The 19300-nt window shown below is 35.7% G+C and overlaps 1 protein-coding gene across 8 annotated transcripts in view; it reads left to right on the top strand.

Moving 5' to 3' along the window:
• Positions 1-3424, top strand: part of MCF2 (MCF.2 cell line derived transforming sequence) — a 112285-nt gene extending 108861 nt beyond the window's left edge. For 4 of the 8 annotated variants that reach the window (XM_034949776.3, XM_003812303.7, XM_057301078.2 and 1 more), the window contains 2 exons: positions 22-134; positions 2690-3424. In XM_034949776.3, coding sequence (XP_034805667.1) covers positions 22-134; positions 2690-2722 — 146 coding nt within the window. In that variant the 3' untranslated portion in view covers positions 2723-3424. Of the gene's footprint in view, positions 1-21; positions 135-2421 lie in introns of all 8 variants that reach the window. The other 4 variants (XM_034949775.3, XM_057301079.2, XM_003812307.7 and 1 more) reach the window with 2 other exon arrangements.
• The last annotated feature ends 15876 nt before the right edge of the window (positions 3425-19300 follow it).

Raw genomic sequence — 19300 nt, 5'->3', positions numbered from 1 at the left:
CATTCCACACTTTTCTTATAGTTTGGACTGAGGCATCACAATCTGCAGAAATCTCTGAAGAACCTGCGGAATGGTCAAGCAACTATTTCTACCCTACTTATGATGAAAATGAAGAAGAAAATAGGCCCCTCATGGTTAGTAATAATATAGTAAATTAAAATTATTGAGGCAGTTTTACTGACGAAATATAGGTGGAGCACATAGGGGCAATCTTTTGTCAGCATCCTTGAGGCCATTAGGAGTAAGCCATTGCTAAAATAGTTGAAATAAATCTTATTATGAACATCAGGAAGCACTTCTGTCTTTAAGTAGAACCTGTTTGACCTATACATAGAGCTTCTACTGATGTTGATGAAATAGATAGTCAATCTTTCCAAATCTCTAAAATCCCAGTTTTATCTTTAGTAGAGCTCCACCACTGTGTTTTCCATCCAGGCATGTGAAATAAAATCAGAGAACAAAGGGGCTTCAAATATACTTTAAAAACCAGTTTGGATTCCAGATTAGAAAATAAAGGAAATAAGCATTATACATTAAAAACGATTTAATAACATCTGGGGGATATATTTTAGTGTGTTCTCAAAAATACACTAATGATATAAAATCTCAGCATATTAGAGCAAGGGAACACCCTGTAAAATTAAAGGAGGTTGCTTTAAGGTTAAAGTGTTTATAGAAGGAATAGTTTGCAAGTTGGTAGGATACCAGTGGGCTATTAAAGAGGAGGTAGGACTGTTTGGGAGTAAATCCCTACTTTTCTAAAGTCACCAGCTTGGAAGGTAGGAGTGATGCTTGGAGGTAGAGTGCTCCTTGGTGCCCTTCAGAGGAATCAATTACATTTGGCAGTTCTACTGTTAGTATAAGAGGGTAAACCTCGTCTCTACTAAAAATACAAAATTAGGCGGTTGTGGTGGCGCATGCCTGTAATCCCAGCTATTCAGGAGGCTGAGGCAGGAGAATCGCTTGAACCCAGGAGGCGCAGGTTGCAGTGAGCTGAGATAGTGCCCTTGCACTCCAGCCTGGGCAACAAGAGCGAAACTCTGTCTCAAAAAAAAAAAAAAAAAAGGATAATGGCATGGATAATCACAAAGCTGTACAGCATTGACTCTGAAATGCAGTCTTTAAAAAAGTAGATATTGTTTCTCCTAATACTATGATGACCATAATACATATTTGTGTGATAGTTTACCGTTTCCCAAATGATTTCTCAATTAATATTCACAGTATTAGTATGAAAAAGAGCGGGCTTTATTACCTTCAATTTACAGAGGAGGAAACTGAGACTTAGATCTGGTAAGATATTTGTCCAGAGTTAATTGTCTATACCTGCAGTTCCCAAACTTTTTAATGAAAGAAGCCTTTACATCCTTAAAAATTGAAAACCCCAAAGAACTCTTGTTTATGTAGGTTATATCTTTTAAAAATACTTTCAACTTTTATTTTAGATTCAGGAGGTACATGTGTAAGGTTTTGTTACATGGGAATACTGCGTGACGCTGAGATTTGGAGTATGAATGGTCCTGTCACCCAGGTAGTGAGCATAGTACCCAAAATGTAGTTTTTTAGCCCTTCTGCCAACCGTCTTTCCTCCCTCTAGTAGTCCCCAGTGTTCATTGTGCCCATCTTTGTGTCCACGTGTACCCAATGCTTAGCTCCCACTTATAAGTGAGAACACGTGGTATTTGGTTTTCTGTTCCTGCGTTAATTTGCTTAGGATAACGGTTTCCAGCTGCATCCACCTTGCTGCAAAGGACATGATTGCATTTCTTTTTATGGCTGCAGAGTATTCCATGGTATATAGGTTACATCTATTGATATTTACCATGTGATAAAACTAAGAAATACAAAATTTTGAATGTAATAATTGTTTAAAAATATTAATAAACCCATTGTAAGTTTATATAAATAAGATTTTTCTTTAAAAAGTTACATTTTTCAAAATAAAAATCAGTGAGAAGACTGATTTAAATACTTAAATACTTACAAAAGAAATACTTTTGTAAATCACTTTAACTTCTGGCTCAGTAAAAGGTGAATTCTCATATCCGCTTTTGCATTCAATTTGTTGTGCTACCATACACCTAGTATCCTCTAGAAAACTCCACCGTGTACTTGTGAGAGGATGAGAGTGAAAAAGGCAAATAGTGTCTTAATGTAGGTTGACCTTGCAGACCCCTTGAAAGGGTCTCAGGAACCCACAACAGTCTGTCTCCCACACTTTGGGAATCTCAGGCTTAGACTAATAATAAAAAGAAGTTTAATGTCTTTAATTAATGTTAGCTGGGGATGGAATGGATAGTAGTAGTTGTTAAATGCGAGCAAAAAGTCAGAGGAAGCCAGTTTGTGTTTAACCGTTTGCTGTAGATGATCTATGAAGGCATTGTAAAGAACTCAGTTTTAAGTAGGCATTTTTTTTTCTAGCTATGGTATCAGAAGATAAAGTAAATATGCAAAATTGAAGAATGCTTTAATCACAGAGGATGGAAATATAGAAAAACCTATTAGTTTCTCTCTCTTTGTCCAATAATTCTCTGAGATGTGCTACTAAGGAAAACATATAAAAGAGCAACACAATGTATTCCATACACCTTTCTTCCCTGCCCAAACAAGAAGCTGGAATGACCTGCTCTTTTGGCTTCACTTGGTCAAGTTGTAAACTGAGCAATAATGGGTGCTGCTTCCCTTGTAGAGACCTGTGTCGGAGATGGCTCTCCTATATTGATGAAGCTACTATGTCAAATGGCAAGTAGCTCTTTCCTGCCAGCTTCTCAGCTCATTTGGAAAAATACTGCGCAAAAGACATTGAGCTCAAATGATGCAGATGTTGTTTTCAGGTTAATGGACACGCAAAGAAACCACAGCACATACTTCTTTTCTTTCATTTAATAAAGCTTTTAATGATGGTACGCTATCTTTTTAAAATCATGTATTTAATGTGTCAGATATTGTGCTTGAAAGATTCTCATCTCAGAATACTTTTGGACTTGAAAATTATTTCTTCTCTACTTTGTAACCAAATGCAATCGGTGTGCCTTGGATTATTTAGTTTATTAATGAATTAAGTCAAAATTACGGCTGCAAAATTGCTAAGGTCAAGTAAAGCACAACATTATGATTTAATATGCTTTTATTGAAACCACAGCTTTTGTGCCCATCATTTTAACCTGTGTGAAACAATACAAAGCCCAGAAATTCTTTTCGGGGCATGAGTAAATTTTGTTCAGGGCTACTGTCTGTGTGTGCCCAGATAAAATTTTCATGAGAGTAGTTTACAAAAGCCGTATTTAAAAGTTAATATTTTCACACATTTTTTTCTGGATTTCTGCTTATAATTAATGTAACTTAAATTAGTTGTGCTCTGCTATTTTCTGTATATTTCATGTTGTAATTCTTTTTTTCAAATAAAAATTAATTCTTCAGGTTAAATAAACTCGTTCTGCCTTTTTCGTTCCCCATCACATACTGCTTCATGTCTGTCTGTTCCTGCAAAGCTGCTGCAGCTGCCACATTTACCAGTGAAGAAAAGAGTTCATTCTTCATGTTGCAGAGCAGGCAGTTATGCAAGTGGTTTTGCAATCAAGTTTGTAATATAATTTTTTAAAACAACTTTACAGTCTCCAGGCAAATATAGATCCCTAGCAGACTGCAGGAAGAGAGGCTCAGAAGACCTCCTGATTAGAAATGGAGATGTCATTCAGCTTCTCCATGGGAATGCTGAGGGTCAATGGTAGGTGTGTTTGCAAAGCCTGTGATGATCTCCAGCTGGGGCACATAGATAGCTAATCAAATGTTCTGCTTTATCTGTATCTTTGTTATACAGTCTCCAAAAGCAGAAATGTCACAGCAATGGCTTTCATTTTCATTGCTTCAGCACTGCCTATAAAGCTCACTGAAAGGAACATTAACCTTTGGTGAGTGAAAAATGCTTTGAAAGAATGACATGCTATGAGTCTGCATGTTCTTTTGTAGTTTACCTTTGGCTCAAATGTTTTAGCTGATATGTCTGGGCTTTGTAATGGCTACAGATCACATTCCATCTGGTCATTTAAATCATTCATTAGCCACATATTGAATGAACGCCTACTGTGTGCCAGAGACCACACTTTACTACTTTACAACATAGCTACACTTCTGTTTATCAGGTCAAATATTGACTTTCTCATTCTACCCTTAAGCCTTTGACTTTATATAGTACTGATTGTAAAGACGGTTCTGCCAAATATACTGTTTAGGTAGGAGAGAATCCAAAGCAGGAAGAAAATATTGTTTGGATTGAATGAAACTTCCATAATTCTTTTGGAAATTCTACATGTAAGATTTCTGTCTTCATTGGGTCAATAACTTGAACTGAAATGCTACATTGACTGTGTACTCTAACCCTTTAGGTGGAAGAGTGTACACAGAGAGTTAAAAGTTAATGATGGATCATTAAAGTAATAATTTTTTCTAATAACCAAAGTCCTTTGTAGATTACTTAAAGGACTCATGCACAGTGTCATGAAGGTCTTTGAACACATGCAATAGCCTTGTGAAAGTTTGAGCTGCAACGTAATGTATTTGTTTTAATTCACTTAGTATTACCATTGTTGGCTACTAATTCATTTATTATTTAGGTTGGTGAAAAATCTAAACAGAAGAAAAGAAGGCCTGATTCTAGGAAACAGTTTACATATTTTAATTGGTGACCATAGGTTTCGGAATGCCAAAGTTACAGGTACAATATGAATAAACTGTACACAATTTGAAGACTAAAAATGTTAAAGCTTCACCAAAGAGGACATTGGCATAGAGTAATGACCTCTCTGCAGTTAGAAATAAAGCAGCAAACACATTATGTTAGCTAGGATTTATTTTTTTTCTTTAATAGTTTTAAATTTATGAATGAAAATTTTAAAGGCACATTAGACTTTTCCCTATAAAGTTGATAGTCTTGAAAGAGATTGAAGATACTATGGTGTTTTGGAAGATACCCTTCAGAATTAAATACTGAGGATACGCTTTTAAGGTACCTGCCTTACTGCCCAAGAATACTTTACTAGTATGTAGTTCTACACTGTCCTAGGAGCATGTTATTTCTTTATGGTAGGTCTCTGCTACACACACACAGACACACATGCACAAACACACTTGTGTCTATACCCAAGATTTATGTGTGAAGGTAGTATGAAGCATTGGGAGCTAATCTGATGTTCATTTCTATTAACTTAACCCATAGTATGTAACATTTCTGTATATAAACCCGTTTTCTTGTAGTTTTTTCCTTAGTTGTCTGTTAAAAGGTAGCACAGAAAAGGAAAATCAATGAATTGTTAAATAAGATGATTCTTGCATGCACACACTTCCTCTGAAATCCTAGTTTTGGTCTTTTGTTTGTTTGAATTCCAGGTAATGGTAGACTGTTTAAACACACCAGGTGTAACTTATTTGGTTCCAAATTTTATTTATAACATAAAATGAATTCTAGGGATAATGAGGCTTAATAGAAATGCTGGGTCACATGGGAACTGCTCAAATGGAGTCACTTCTCATTTGTTTGTTTGATAACTCTAATATGGGTCATCTTTCAAAGGCTTTTTGCACTAATTGTTAAATTATTTAGATAATTATTGAATTACTTAATTAGTAATCTGAAATCTAGTATACTGACAACCTGAACCATTTGACATTTATTAAAAATCTACACCCAACAACTGCAGAATGCATCATTATTTTCAAGTATACATGGAACATTCACCAAGATAGGCTACCTTCTGTGTCATAAAACAAGTCTTCATAAATTTCAAAAGATTGGAATCATATAGTCTCAGGATGTAATCTTAGAAATCAGTAAATCCAAAGTATTTTGATATTAAAGAATACACATCTATACAATACATGAGACAAATAAAGTACAAGGGAAATTAGAACTATTTCAAATTGGATGAAAATGAAAACTCAAAATATCAAAAAATTTGTGGATGCAGCTAAAGAGGGAGGCAAATGTATGGCTTTAAATACCTGTATTAGACACTTGAAAATCAATGTAATTCATCATATTAACATAATGAGGAAGAAAATTATATAATCATTTCAATAGATACAAGAAAGCCATCGATAGAACTTCATACTCATTTATGACAAAAACTATCAGCAAACAAGGAATAAAGGGAGTTTCTTCAATATGATAAAGCACATTATGAAAACCCACAGTTAGCATCATACTTAATGGTGAAATATTGGAAGTTTTCTCCCTAAGATTGGAAACAAGCCAAGGATAGTCACTGACCATTTTTATTTAACATTATACTGGAAGTCCTAGTCAGTTCCATAACACAAGGAAAACATTAAAGAACTAAAAGATTAAAAAAGAAGATGCACCGTCATGATTAGCAGATCATGTATATGTACAAAACCATAAGGAATTTACATACAAGTCCCTACTAGAACTAATAAGTGAATTTTACAAGGCCACAATGTGCAGTCTTTACAAAAATAAATTATAATTCTATATCCTAGCAACAAAGAATTTAAAAATAAAATTTCAAAAGAACATTTATATTAGCAACATAAGATATAGAATAAATAGAAATATATCTAATAACAGATCACAAGGCTTCCATACTGAAAACTACAGATCATTGCTGAGATATATTTAAGATGACCTAATAAATGGAGAGCTATACCATGTGCATGATTTGGGAATCTCAATTTTGTTAAGAAACCCATTATCCCCAAATTGTCCTATAGATTCAATGAAATCAAAATCAAAATCCCAGCAACTCCTTTTGAAAATTTATAAGACAAATTTATTCTGAAAAATATGTAAAAAGGCAAAGGATCTAGTACAGAAGAATCGTAAAAATTGGGAGGACTTAAGCACCTGATTTCAATACCCCTTATAAACTACAGTAATCAATACAATACGGCATTAGTGTAAGTATAGAAAAATAATGATTTCATAAATAGTCCCACATATACATAATCATTTTTAATCAAGGGGTCAAGTCATTTGAATGGGGAAAGGAAGGTTGTTTTAACAAATGATGCTTGGCAACTGGGTATCCATATGGAAAAAGAAGTGAACCTCCATCTCTATATCTTACTTCATACACAAAAATTATTTTGAGTTGGATCACAGATCTAAACCTAAAAGCTAAAATAATAAATCTCCTAAAACTGAACAGGACGATGTTGTCATGACTTTGAATAGTTAACAATTTCTTATACAAGACAAAAAGCTATGAGGACGCAAAGGCATAAGAATGATACAATGGACTTTGGGGACTTGGGGGGAAGTGTGGGAGGGGGGCAAGGGATAAAATACTACAAATAGGGTGCAGTGTATACTGCTCGGGTGATAGATGCACCAAAATCTCACAAATCACCACTAAAGGATTTACTCACGTAACCAAATACCACCTGTACCCCAATAACCTATGAAAAAAAGACAAAAAGCGGTAGCCATAAGAGTATCAGATAAATACAGAGAAACATTACACATGCTGAATTGAGCAGTTTACAACTTAAAAAAATATATACATGTTAGAAAAGGATAAAATCTAAGTAACATTTTGAACACTTTCAAAAGCCAAATAGTTCTAATTAATCAAAATTAACTGATCGCATCAAAGAGTTGTTAAGTTTGAAAATAAATATAGCCAGCTTTCTGCCAACTATTTCATGCTTATTTAAATGGTCAATGAAGAGAGAGAGAGAGGCAGAGACACAGAAAGAGAACAGAAATAAGAAACATGGGTCACTTAAAATATGTGCTCAAAGAACTGTTTGAATCAAGACATATAAATCAGTGTTTTAAATAAATTGTTTTTTATGAAGCAATTTAAAAAACCCAATAAAGCCACAAAATAATACTGTAATGTATATACTAGAAAAAAAGTTCCTTCTTGTGCTCAGATCTCCAAGATTCAAAAGTGAAAACACAAAGTGTACTCATCTAACTTCCATATAAACATTTGTACTCAACATTAAGAAGACCCAGAGTATATTTTCCATCACTTATCATCATCATTTTAAGTAGAGCCAGATCTCCTCACATTTAATTCAGGACAAAGTTAATTACATTAATTTTTAGCTAATTGTAATGCAGGACATATAAAATTATATATTTGATTAGTTTCAATTTGAAATTATTCTATTACTGTTAACTAATCCCAGTAGATTTATGGCTTATTAGCACCCTTTGAAAAGTGTATGGAAAAACAACAATTTCAGTCTACTTTGGGTCTGTGCTTATTTTTCAGGCAGTGAAGGGCTTACCTATACATTTATCAATGTAATACATTTTATTTGGGGGGAAACTCACATTATTCCTTTCTAGCCACTTTATTTCTACTGTGAGTGCACTTTTTCAATATTCTTCTTTTTTTGCAGTGCTGTTGGGAGAGTTGAAATGTAATGTATTGCTATATCATCAGCATTTTAAGCATTTATTATTGTGTGGCATGATACTAGATAAGAGGACAAGGTCCCATTGATCTGTGTTCTCTAGAAGCCCCTGACTTAAGATTATTATTAAAATATATTACTTTCAAATGACATGCATTTTTGACTTAGGTTGAAATGCCAAATTAATACTTCACGGTAGATTTTGGTTGAATGCTACAATATCAAGTGAGTCTTGATTGAGATCTATCCTCTCATTACATTGCACAGAGCGAAATAGTATATTGTGGCTTATAAAAATACATTGTGATGTGTGTCTATCAGTGGATTAGGACATTATAACTGACTATGCAACTGTCAACAGCATTAGGTTTAAAAAATAAGTTAGAGAGTTTCATTTACAATCTGGCAAATAGAATGTAAAGATCTGTCTGATATTATGCATTTAACATGTTTCCTATTATCTTCATGCATATGGCATAATTAGTACAATATTTATAAAAATTGATTGTAGAAGAAGAGAATCTTATTTATTTTGTTTTGCTTTCAGTGAAGCTATCTCTTTTATAGAATAAATTCCTTTAATAATTATGAAACTGAAGACCTTTCATATTAAAATTAGTAACCAGAAGACATCACCTTGAGTTTATGATGGACCTTTTGAATCCTCACACTAAGCCTTAGAAGTTATAGCACAGATAACATTTTGGCTTTAAATGTCATTTGAGTGTTAACATCATTCGTAATTATTTTGGAGATGCAGTTCTGAGTAACACAAGGAAACCGAGTTCCCCTTGAATTCAAGGAGATTGAATAGACTTTCTAAAAATAATATTTTCTTTGAGGGTGCGAACTATATTATATTTCCTAAAAGTGTTACAGATAAACAACACCACAGTCAGGTTATCCTACACTGCCCATGACATCTACAGAAATTTCCTCAGCATGGAGTTGAACTTCGTCATTCGCAGCTTCTCAGTCTTGCAAGAAGCATCTTTGCATCTTCCATTACCCCAACACAAAAGTGCGGTGCTATTTTGTTGCCAATTAAAGTTTTTTACAGCCTTTGTTTAGATTTCACTGGAAAATCTGAAATCAATTCTTTTGAACTTTTACAGATAAAAAATTTTACTTGTATTTTTTGGGTAACTTTTCAGTAACAAAACTTCAAAGAGGGAAGAGAGAGAATCAGAGATTTTAAACTCCTGTGTTAATTGATAGTCTATTATTTAATTATGTGCTATCTATGTGATTATAATGCCCCAAAGAGATATGTTCTGAAGGATCTCTTTTGCATGCTGACTGACCTTTAGGGTTGTCAGAGCCATCTTATAGTTTTAAGATGATCCAAAGCTAAAAATCCTGTCGTTTTGATATGTTTTTAAATTTTATGCATTGAAGTTTAGGTACACATCACAGCTTTAAGTTAAATATTCATATCGGCACCACAGATGTTTCTTAATAAAGCTCTGCTTTTCAATGTCTTTACTTTTCAATTTTCTAGAAAAATTTATTCTAGAAAAGATTTTCTGAAGTTGTATTTCTTCTTAGTTTTTAAAAAATAATACATATATAGATTTCTCTTTTTTAAATATATAAACACTGCGATCACTTCTTTTGAAGCAAATGGCCAGTTGTTGCATGCAATGTTGAATTTATGTTTGGAGTATTTTATATTATGGACTTCTGAAAACAATGGTTTGAAACTTCTGCTTTTTGAATCATGAATTGTGAGTTGGACTTTCAAGTTGCATATTAGGTGCATGTTTTTCTGTGATTGGTTAATACAAAACAATAAACACCATAGCTATATAACATGTAATTTGTCTTTCAATTAGGTTTATGTATTGTATCAAGATCACAGATTATGCCAGTGGTATCGTCTGATGGAACAATCTGTATGGCAAACCAATTGTATTTTATCTAAAGGTACTTGCAAATTATAAATCTTCTAATGTCCAGTTGCTGGAATTCCTGATGGTAGATTTATAAGTTACTCATTAAAGTGTCCATATGCTTGATATTTCACTTAATTCTTCTGCAACAACAACAGAATGAAATCAAAATACATTTATTTTGTGTGCTAATACTGTGATTTAGAAGACAGAATTAGGGAAATGAAATTCTTGAATAATGATGTCACTCTGCACAAAGTGTTTTAATTTCATGGTAGTAAACTAGAGATTTTAATCATTTAAAACAATGCTGAGTTCTGTTATAGTCATTTAATATTTTAATAACTGTACATGAATGCTATATTTGTATATGTTTACAAATGTAACTGTACTGTCTTAATTTTATTAGACTATAAATGTGTATTACTCTAAAATATAGCAGCAATTTCACTTTAAGGTCTTCAAAAATTTAATTACATTGTAAATGTACTTACAATGTAAATGCACTTGTGTATATTCCACATTAAAAATATTCAACCTTAAATTCATTCATATACTTTCTTCAGTTTGGTATAACATCAATTATACATTGAAAATAACTTTCCTCTCATTTATCAGTGATACTCTCCTAAAGGCACCATAAGTATTTTTAGATTAATGTTTACCTTCAGCCTTACTTCATGATTCTCTCTTTGAGAGAGAGAAGAGAGAAAGAGGGAGATCTGACCAGAGCCAGAATACAATGTTTTGCTCAAAAAGTTGCTTTACTCAAATCTGTAAGATAGCAATGAAAGCAGTTTCAAAGGTTAGATAGCCATGTTTATGAGTGCATGCTTCCATACCCTAAAAAAGTCTGCTTCCATATACTGAAGCTCAAGGAATCCTGGAAAGCACCTAGATACCTGCAGTTGTTTTCTGATCTATAACTTGCTTCTGCAAAGGACTCTTTAGTTGGAATTGCCAGACCTAATGATCTCTTTCACAGCCCATTTGGGAGCTAGTACATGTGCCTTAATATAGAGTGAGGAGAGAAGCCTATAACCTTGGTTTGACTGAATCTTTCATTAAAAGAAAACAACACTGAGGTTGTTTTAGATGTCTTAATAAGCATCCCATCACAGGATAACTACCTCTTTTACCTTTAAATTTGTTTTGAGGTCTTTTGAGAAAACACTTGTATTAGGCCGTTCTTGCATTGCTATAAAGAAATACGCGAGACTGGGTAATTTATAAGAAATGAGGTTTAGTTGGCTCACGGTTCTGCAGGCTGTAGAGGAAGCATAGTGGCATATGCTTCTGCAGAGGTCTCTGGAAGCTTGCAATCATGGCAGAGGGCCAAGTGGGAGCTTGCACATCACACAGCAAAAGCAGGAGCAGGAGAGCGATGGGGGATGGGCCTCACACTTTTAAATGACCAGATCTTGTGAGAACTCACCCACTATCATGAGGACACTACCAAAAGGATGGTGCTGAAGCATTCACAAGAAATTCGTCCCAATGATCCAATCACCTCCCACCAGGCCCCACCTCCAACATTGGGAATTACATTTCAACATGAGATTTGGGCAGGAACAACATCCAAATTATATCAGCACCATCAGTGAATTAGTTAAGCAAATTAAATTCGTCTCCAAAGAACTCCCTGAAAAATAAAATGTGCATTCAAGGTTTATTCCTGTGTTGTTTGAGGGGTAAAATGCTATTGGTGATATTTCCAAAATTACACATGAGTCTCACAATATAAAATACATGGTTGTTCCATTGTGGAAGACAGTGTGGTGATTCCTCAAGGATCTAGAATCAGAAATACATTTGACCCAGCAATCCCATTACTGGGTATATACCTAAAGGAATTTAATCATTCTACCATAAAGACACATGCACACATATGTTTATTGCAGCACTATTCACAATAGCAAAGACTTGGAACCAACCCAAATGCCCATCAATGATAGACTGGATAAAGAAAATGTGGCACATATACACCATGTATTACTATGCAGCCATAAAAAAGGATAAGTTTATGTCCTTTGCAGGTACATGAATGAAGCTGGAAACCATCATTCTCATGAAACTAACACAGGAACAGAAAACCAAACACCACATGTTCTCACTCATAAGTGGGAGTTGAACAATGAGAACACATGAACACAAGGAGGGGAACATCACACACCAGGGCCTGTTGGGGGGTGGGGGGATAGGGGAGGGATAGCATTAGGAGAAATACCTAATGTAGGTGACGGGTTGATGGGTGCAGCAAACCACCATGGCACGTGTATACCTATGTAACAAACCTGCAAGTTCTGCCCATGTATCCCAGAACTTAAAGTATAATAATAAAAAAAATCTAAAAAAATACGTGGTTGTTATAAAAGCCACCCTGACATCTAAGCGATTACATTCTCTTAAGAGAAAAATTTCATAATACATTGTGGAAAGTGTAGGAGAGCAGAAGAAATACTTGACTTGAAGAGAAATTAGGTCAGTGATTTTGTTTTGGGTCTAGTCAGAAATCAACCTGGTTTCACTCAACAGACTTTCACTGAGGAAAATGCTTATTATTTAGTAAGTATTAGAACACAGGAGCCTTCTTCCTGCAGGGCAGCAGACTCTACGGTGTTTAATGAGTCAAGTCTCAGGCAATAAAATATCAAAACAAGTCATTTTTATTACATTTCAGTACACTTCCTCACACTGATTTCGACTGGTCAGTTTGCAAGGGGTTTTATGGGAAAACATGGGAAGAAACCAGTGTTATGGACAAAAACTAAACTCTTTATACTGTTCAAAAGGCAGTTAGTAAAAGTGACAACCAGATTTTTAAAAAATTGCTTTTTACTTCAAAATGCATTTTTAAAAATTTCATGACGTAGTTAAGTATTAAATTGTCCTTTGCATTTGGTGAGGGCTTAGTTGCCACTATATACTGATCACCTCATTTTTTTGCGTGTATGAATAAGCACATTAAATTCTGAGGAGGTGTTTTAAGCATGTGTCCATCAAATAGGACTCATAATGTGTACTGAGAACAGCCAATGAAGTTGAACTTTGTGAAGATTAAGTTCCTTAAGCTAAATGAAACTTTCCTTAAACTCACCCAAAACAAAATGTAAACCATTTCAAAGATAAATTTCATCTAAAAAGTTGTCAGACTCACTAACTGATTATTTCCAAAATAAGCGACAAACACAACCTTTCTGGAGAACAAATGAAAAATTATGGCCGGGTTTGGTGGCTTACACCTGTAATCCCAGCACTTTGAGAGGTCAAGGCAGGAGGATTGCTTAAGCTCGGGAGTTTAAGACTAGCTCTGGCAACATAGTGAGACCCCAGCTCTTCAAAAAAAAAAAAAAATTAGCCGGGCATGGTAGCACATGCCTGTAGTCTCAGCTACTCGGGAGGCTGAAGCAGAGGATTGCTTGAACCCAGGAGATTGAGGCTGCTGTGAACTATGATCATGCCACTGCACTCCAGCCTGGGTGACAGAGTGAGACACTATCTCAAAAAAAAAGTAAATTTAAAAAATTATAATGAAGCAGAAGTGGAGAAGAGAAAGTCAGAAAAATTTAAAGCATGAGAAGGACTTGGGCTGAGTTGTCTTAGTTGATAGGTTATAGCACAGTTTGATAGTGAATGCACTCTTTTACATGGGAAGTTATAAGAAACCAAATGATAACATGTTAAGTAATTAAGTGAGCCATAACTTTACAACCATAATAAAAATGACTTAAAAGAGAAATATCATAATGGACATTTTGTAATCTCATATTAGAGGCTAAAATAATTTCTTTACTGACCCCAAGAAGCACTTAGGGCTGTAGTCATACATTTACAAATAGTTTCAAATTACCTGGATTCAATGCAAAAGTAGGCATTCTATGTATGAATATTATTAGCTCAAAAATCTGCCCATATTTCTAAAAATACCAACCGTTGGGAAGGACATGAAGCAAGAACTTGTACATGCTACTACTGGGAGCATACATTGATAACACTTTGGTGAGCTATCTGCTAATACCAAGTACAGTTGAAGTGAATGCTCTATGCCTTAGCATTTTTACTCCTAAGGATGTACCCCACACGAAGGCTCACACATGTGCCAGAATGTTTATAGCAGCAATGTTTAGAAGAGTAAAAAATTTAGAGACAACATGAATTACCATGAACAGAAGGTTACATAACTAGTTTATTGAATATCATGCCATAAAATTGATATAGAAACTAAAAGAAATGACCTAGAGCTACCCATATCATCATAAATGAATCCCACAGGAAAAAAAAATGCAGGATAGAAACAATATGATAGCATTTGTATAACGTTTTAAAATATGTAAAACAAAATATATATTTTAATGGATAGTTTAGGTTTAAAGTATATGAACATGCTGGATAATGATGAACACCAAACTAAGAAAGATAGCTACCTCTGAAGAGAGAGAGAGAGAGAAATAAAAGATGAGAAATGGATGGATGTTGGTACTTGGGAGTTCAAGATATTATTCTGAATACATTTTTAAATGTCAAAATCATTTTACACTGTATAACATTCTGCTCACTTTAGTTCAGTACTAGAAAAGTGGAATAAAATGTCGTGCCCCCTGATTGAAATGTAGTGAAACTGCATCACACTTACCTTCCATACATCCCTGTGGAATTTTTTTTTTTTTTTTTTTAGTTTTAGTGTTCTTACATGCTTACCAAAAATAGCAGTCAAGAACTCTTTTCCACAGTTTTTATAAGCATATTACAAATTACTATGAACTGACATACTGGCACAGCAGAAAAATACCATAAAATAAACCTTGGTGGATTACAATGTGTGAATGTGTTGTAGGAGAAATATTTGCGCTTAAGAAATGTTACATTTTATTTTACAACACAAAGTATCTGTTACCATCTGTGAACATCTTTAAAGGCCTGGTTTTCTCAATATTTCTACTTCATGAACATTTTGCTTCCTTAAACAACCTTTATATTTTAATTTACAATGTGAATTTAGTGCTCAGTCATAGCAATAATTGAGTAGCTGTACTGCAAAAATGACGAGTTGTTAGTCAAACAATTATATTGTGTCCAGTTGTATGTTGGCAAATGGTAAGCAACTGATTCTCTTTAAAAGACACACCAAAACCCTATTTGTACCATTTGTTGATTTCTATGGTGTAAAGATTCCTACCATGGCAGATTTCAAGCTACCAACTTGAGGACACAGAACTGGAAGTTAGGAAGTGATGTGCAAAATTGGCGTTAAAAAAATGGCTGGCGCAGTGGCTCATACCTGTAATCCCAGCATTTTGGGAGGCCGAGGCAGGCAGATCACCTGAGGTCAGGAGTTTGAGACCAGCCTGGCCAACATGGTAAAACCCTGTGTCTACTAAAAATACAAAAATTAGCTGGATGTGGTGGCAGGTGCCTGTAATACCAGCTACTCAGGAGGCTGAGGCAGGAGAATCGCTTGAACCTGGGCGGTGGAGGTTGCAGTGAGCCGAGATCGGGCCACTGGACTCAAGCCCGGGCAACAGAGTGAGACTCCATTTCAAAAAAAAAAAAAAAGGATAGGGGAAGCCACTGGACACCCGACTTGGACCGCTCAAGCCCTTTAAGTTCCTACATAAGCAAACTGAAGCCCAATGTAAACAGTAAAAGGAGACTAGAGACTTTATCAATCAGAAATCAGCAACTCACCTCTAACTAGGGTATTTCCACTCTGACCAATCAAATATATTTTGTCTTCCTTCTCTGCCAGCCCATAAAAACTCACTGCTCAGGCTGCTGCAGCAGAGCTCTCTGAATCTCCCCTGATTCTGACTGCTACACCATTCATGAATCGTTCTTTGCTCAGATAAACTCTGTTGAATCTTTTTCTTTGTTTTCCTTTTTTATTTTTAATTTTTGTGGGTAAATAGTAGGTGTATATATTTATGGAATATATGAGATATTGTGGTACAAGCATGCAATGTGTCATAATCACATCATGGAAGATGGGGTCTCCATCACCTTAAGCATTTATGCTTTGCATTACAAACAATCCAATGATACTCTTTTAGTTATTACAAATGTACAATTAAATTATTATTGACTATAGTCACCCTGTTGTGCTATCAAACACTAGGTCTTATTCTTTCTATTTTTTTGTATTCATTAGCCATCCTCACTTACCCTCCAACCCCCCACTACGCTTTCCAGCCTCTGGTAACTATCCTTCTAGGCTCTATGTCCATGAGTTCAGTTATTTTGATCTTTAGATCTCACACATAAGTTAGAACATGTGATGTTTATCTTTCTGTGCCTCATTTATTTCACTTAATATAATGACCTCCAGTTGAATTTATTTTGTCTAAAGTTTTTCTTTTAACATTGGTTTTTGAGAGTTAGTTTGTATATGCCAGTTCCAGCATACCATTCATTGCACCTTAGGAAATAGATACAACGCTAGGTACATAGAAAGTGTACAGTAAAATTCTTTATTAGAGTGTACTAAGACTTCTGAATTATAACAATCCCACTATTAGGTAACATGCACCTGTCCTTTTAGCATATCTGTTACTTAAATCTAGATTTTCTAAACTAAAGAAGTGGAGATTCTAATCTTAAGCATGTTCATCTAGGACTAGAAACAGAGTGTATGGAAGAGAACATAGACAACTAAAATATGGGAGGCATATTGAGAGAAACGAAATCCCTGTGGCCAAGAACAACAGTTTTGTTCAGATATTAAACTTTATCACAAGGTTATTTGATTGGGTAATAGCTATAGGGAGAAAGAGATTGAAATGAAAGCTAAGAGCTGAATCTATAAAAATAAGGTACAAAAACAAAATAGCTACCTAAATGAGGACAGAAAGCACAGACAAGAGGGGTAGATACAGCTTATGGAGAAGACAAACACAAAACAGGAGATAAAAAGGCCAGGGTTATAACCATAGTTTCCTAGGCTAATCTTTTTTACATTTCCTAGAAATTAATGAAAACACCTCCTTATAGCCTAGGAAGAAAGTGAATGCAGGAGGCCTTTTCTTTTTTTTTTTTTTTGTATTTTTGTCTCCCTTCCTTTCCCTTCCTCCCTTCCTCCCTCCCTTACCTCCCTCCCTCCCTTCCTCTTTTTCTTTTTCTGAGACAAGGTCTCACTTTGCCACCCAGGCTAGAGTGCAGTGGTGCAACCATGGCTCTCTGCTGCCTCAACCTCCCAGATTCAAGCGATCCTCCCACCTCAGCCTCCTGAGTAGCTGGGACTACAGGCATGAGCCACCATGCCTGGCTAATTTTTGTATTTTTTGTAGAGACAGGGTTTTGCCACGTTGCCCAGGCTGCTCTTGAACTTCTGAGCTCAAGCAAGTCACCTGCCTCAACCTCCCTGTCTCCCTTTCTATGACATATTCCCTTATGTGTTCAAGATAAATATCTTATTCCTACCTTAGATGACAGGGAGTTTTGCACAGAGTTGTGGTTAGTAATGGCTTTTTTCCTTCCTTTTCATTCATACATCGCTACATTCTTAATTTGGCTTCTTACATTTAGAGCTGGGTTTGAATCTTATGAAAATGCATACTTATTTTTGTAATATAGTCCAAGAGGAAAATAGGCTTTTATATATAGATATTTATGAAAGCACGTAATGTGTAAATCATGGGAACTCTTTATGAGGTCAGCACTTAAGCCTCTTTGTGATTATTGATCTAGAGAAGCTAGATACTGTAGCATTTCTAAAGGTTTAAGAGTGATGGTATCAGGGAGATTTACTATGGTGGTAAATTTTTATGAATTAGTATCTCATACTTAACATTACAATGCAGCAATTGTTTGAATGAAAGCCTTTGGAATCATTAGTATCTTTCCTTCCTTCCTTCCTTCCTTCCTTCCTTCCTTCCTTCCTCCCTTCCTTCCTTCCTTCCTCCCTCCTCTCTCTCTCTCTCTCTTCCTTTCTTTCTTCCTTTCTTGCTCTGTCACCCAGATGTTAGTGCAATGGCACGATCTTGGCTCACTGCAACCTCTGCCTCCTGGGTTCAAGCGATTCTCGTGCCTCAGCCTCCCGAGTAGCTGGGATTATAAGCATGCGCCACCACACCCAGCTAATTTTTGTATTTTTAGTAAAGATGGGGTTCACCATGTTGGCCAGACTAATCTTGAACTCCTGACCTCAAGTGATCTGCCCGCCTCGGCCTCCCAAAGTGTTGGGATTACAGGCGTGAGCCATCGTGTCTGGCCTGGAATATCCCTGTTTCTATTTCCAGCTTTCTCTTAACCAAGAGAATAGAAGGATAGCTCTCCTATTAGAGTGGAATGACCTGGCCAGGAGTTTGAAATAGTTCTGTGAAGGCATGGAGAAAATGTCTCTGCCTTCTTCCAGACAGAAGTCTTTGCCTCTTTGTCTACATATGCAAGAAAAGATCAGCCTGCTCTTCTTCCCTTTTGATACCTATATTAGAAGTTGAGATTGACTCAGAAATCTCAAGGCAGTCCGTAGCCCCAAAGACAGGATGAAAAAGATTTGCCTCGAAACTACCGTAGGAAAACATGAGTAGAGTGATTTGTGGGCCTGGATTGATTGAAAAGAGCAGGGGTCCCACAGTCCTTTGCCTGCTGTGATTCTTTCAATAGTTTCCACAGTTTACAGAACATGCTGATTTTTATGGCTTTAACCCTGAGATTTTTTAGATGGCATAAGCCTCAGATTCAAAAAGAGCTCTGATTCCTGATTGCTTTACTCAGACAGGCCTTTCAGCATCTGTAGTCTGTTTCCCAATCATCCGCAGGTGCAATGCATTGTTAGAATCTCAGCTTCGGTGGGCCTTTGAAGCCTGCCTTCAACCCTCAAACAGCTTCTGGAGTAACCTGCTGTCTCCGTGTGCCGCACGTCTTCCCCGGCACAGTTGCAGTGAATAAAGTTGAATTGTTGCTGGAATGACTGTGTGCCAGATGACACTGTTGAATGTGCTATAGTAGTCAAATGTCACATCTGGAAGGCCCAGTGCCCACAGCTGGGCTAAACGCCAGACACCAGCACCACATGTTTATCCTACATG

Source organism: Pan paniscus, chromosome X, assembly GCF_029289425.2.
Source record: "Pan paniscus chromosome X, NHGRI_mPanPan1-v2.0_pri, whole genome shotgun sequence".
In the NCBI taxonomy this organism is placed as follows: Eukaryota; Metazoa; Chordata; class Mammalia; order Primates; family Hominidae; genus Pan; species Pan paniscus.
The sequence above is the reverse complement of the archived record's forward strand: the minus strand, read 5'-3'. Positions and strand labels throughout refer to the sequence as shown.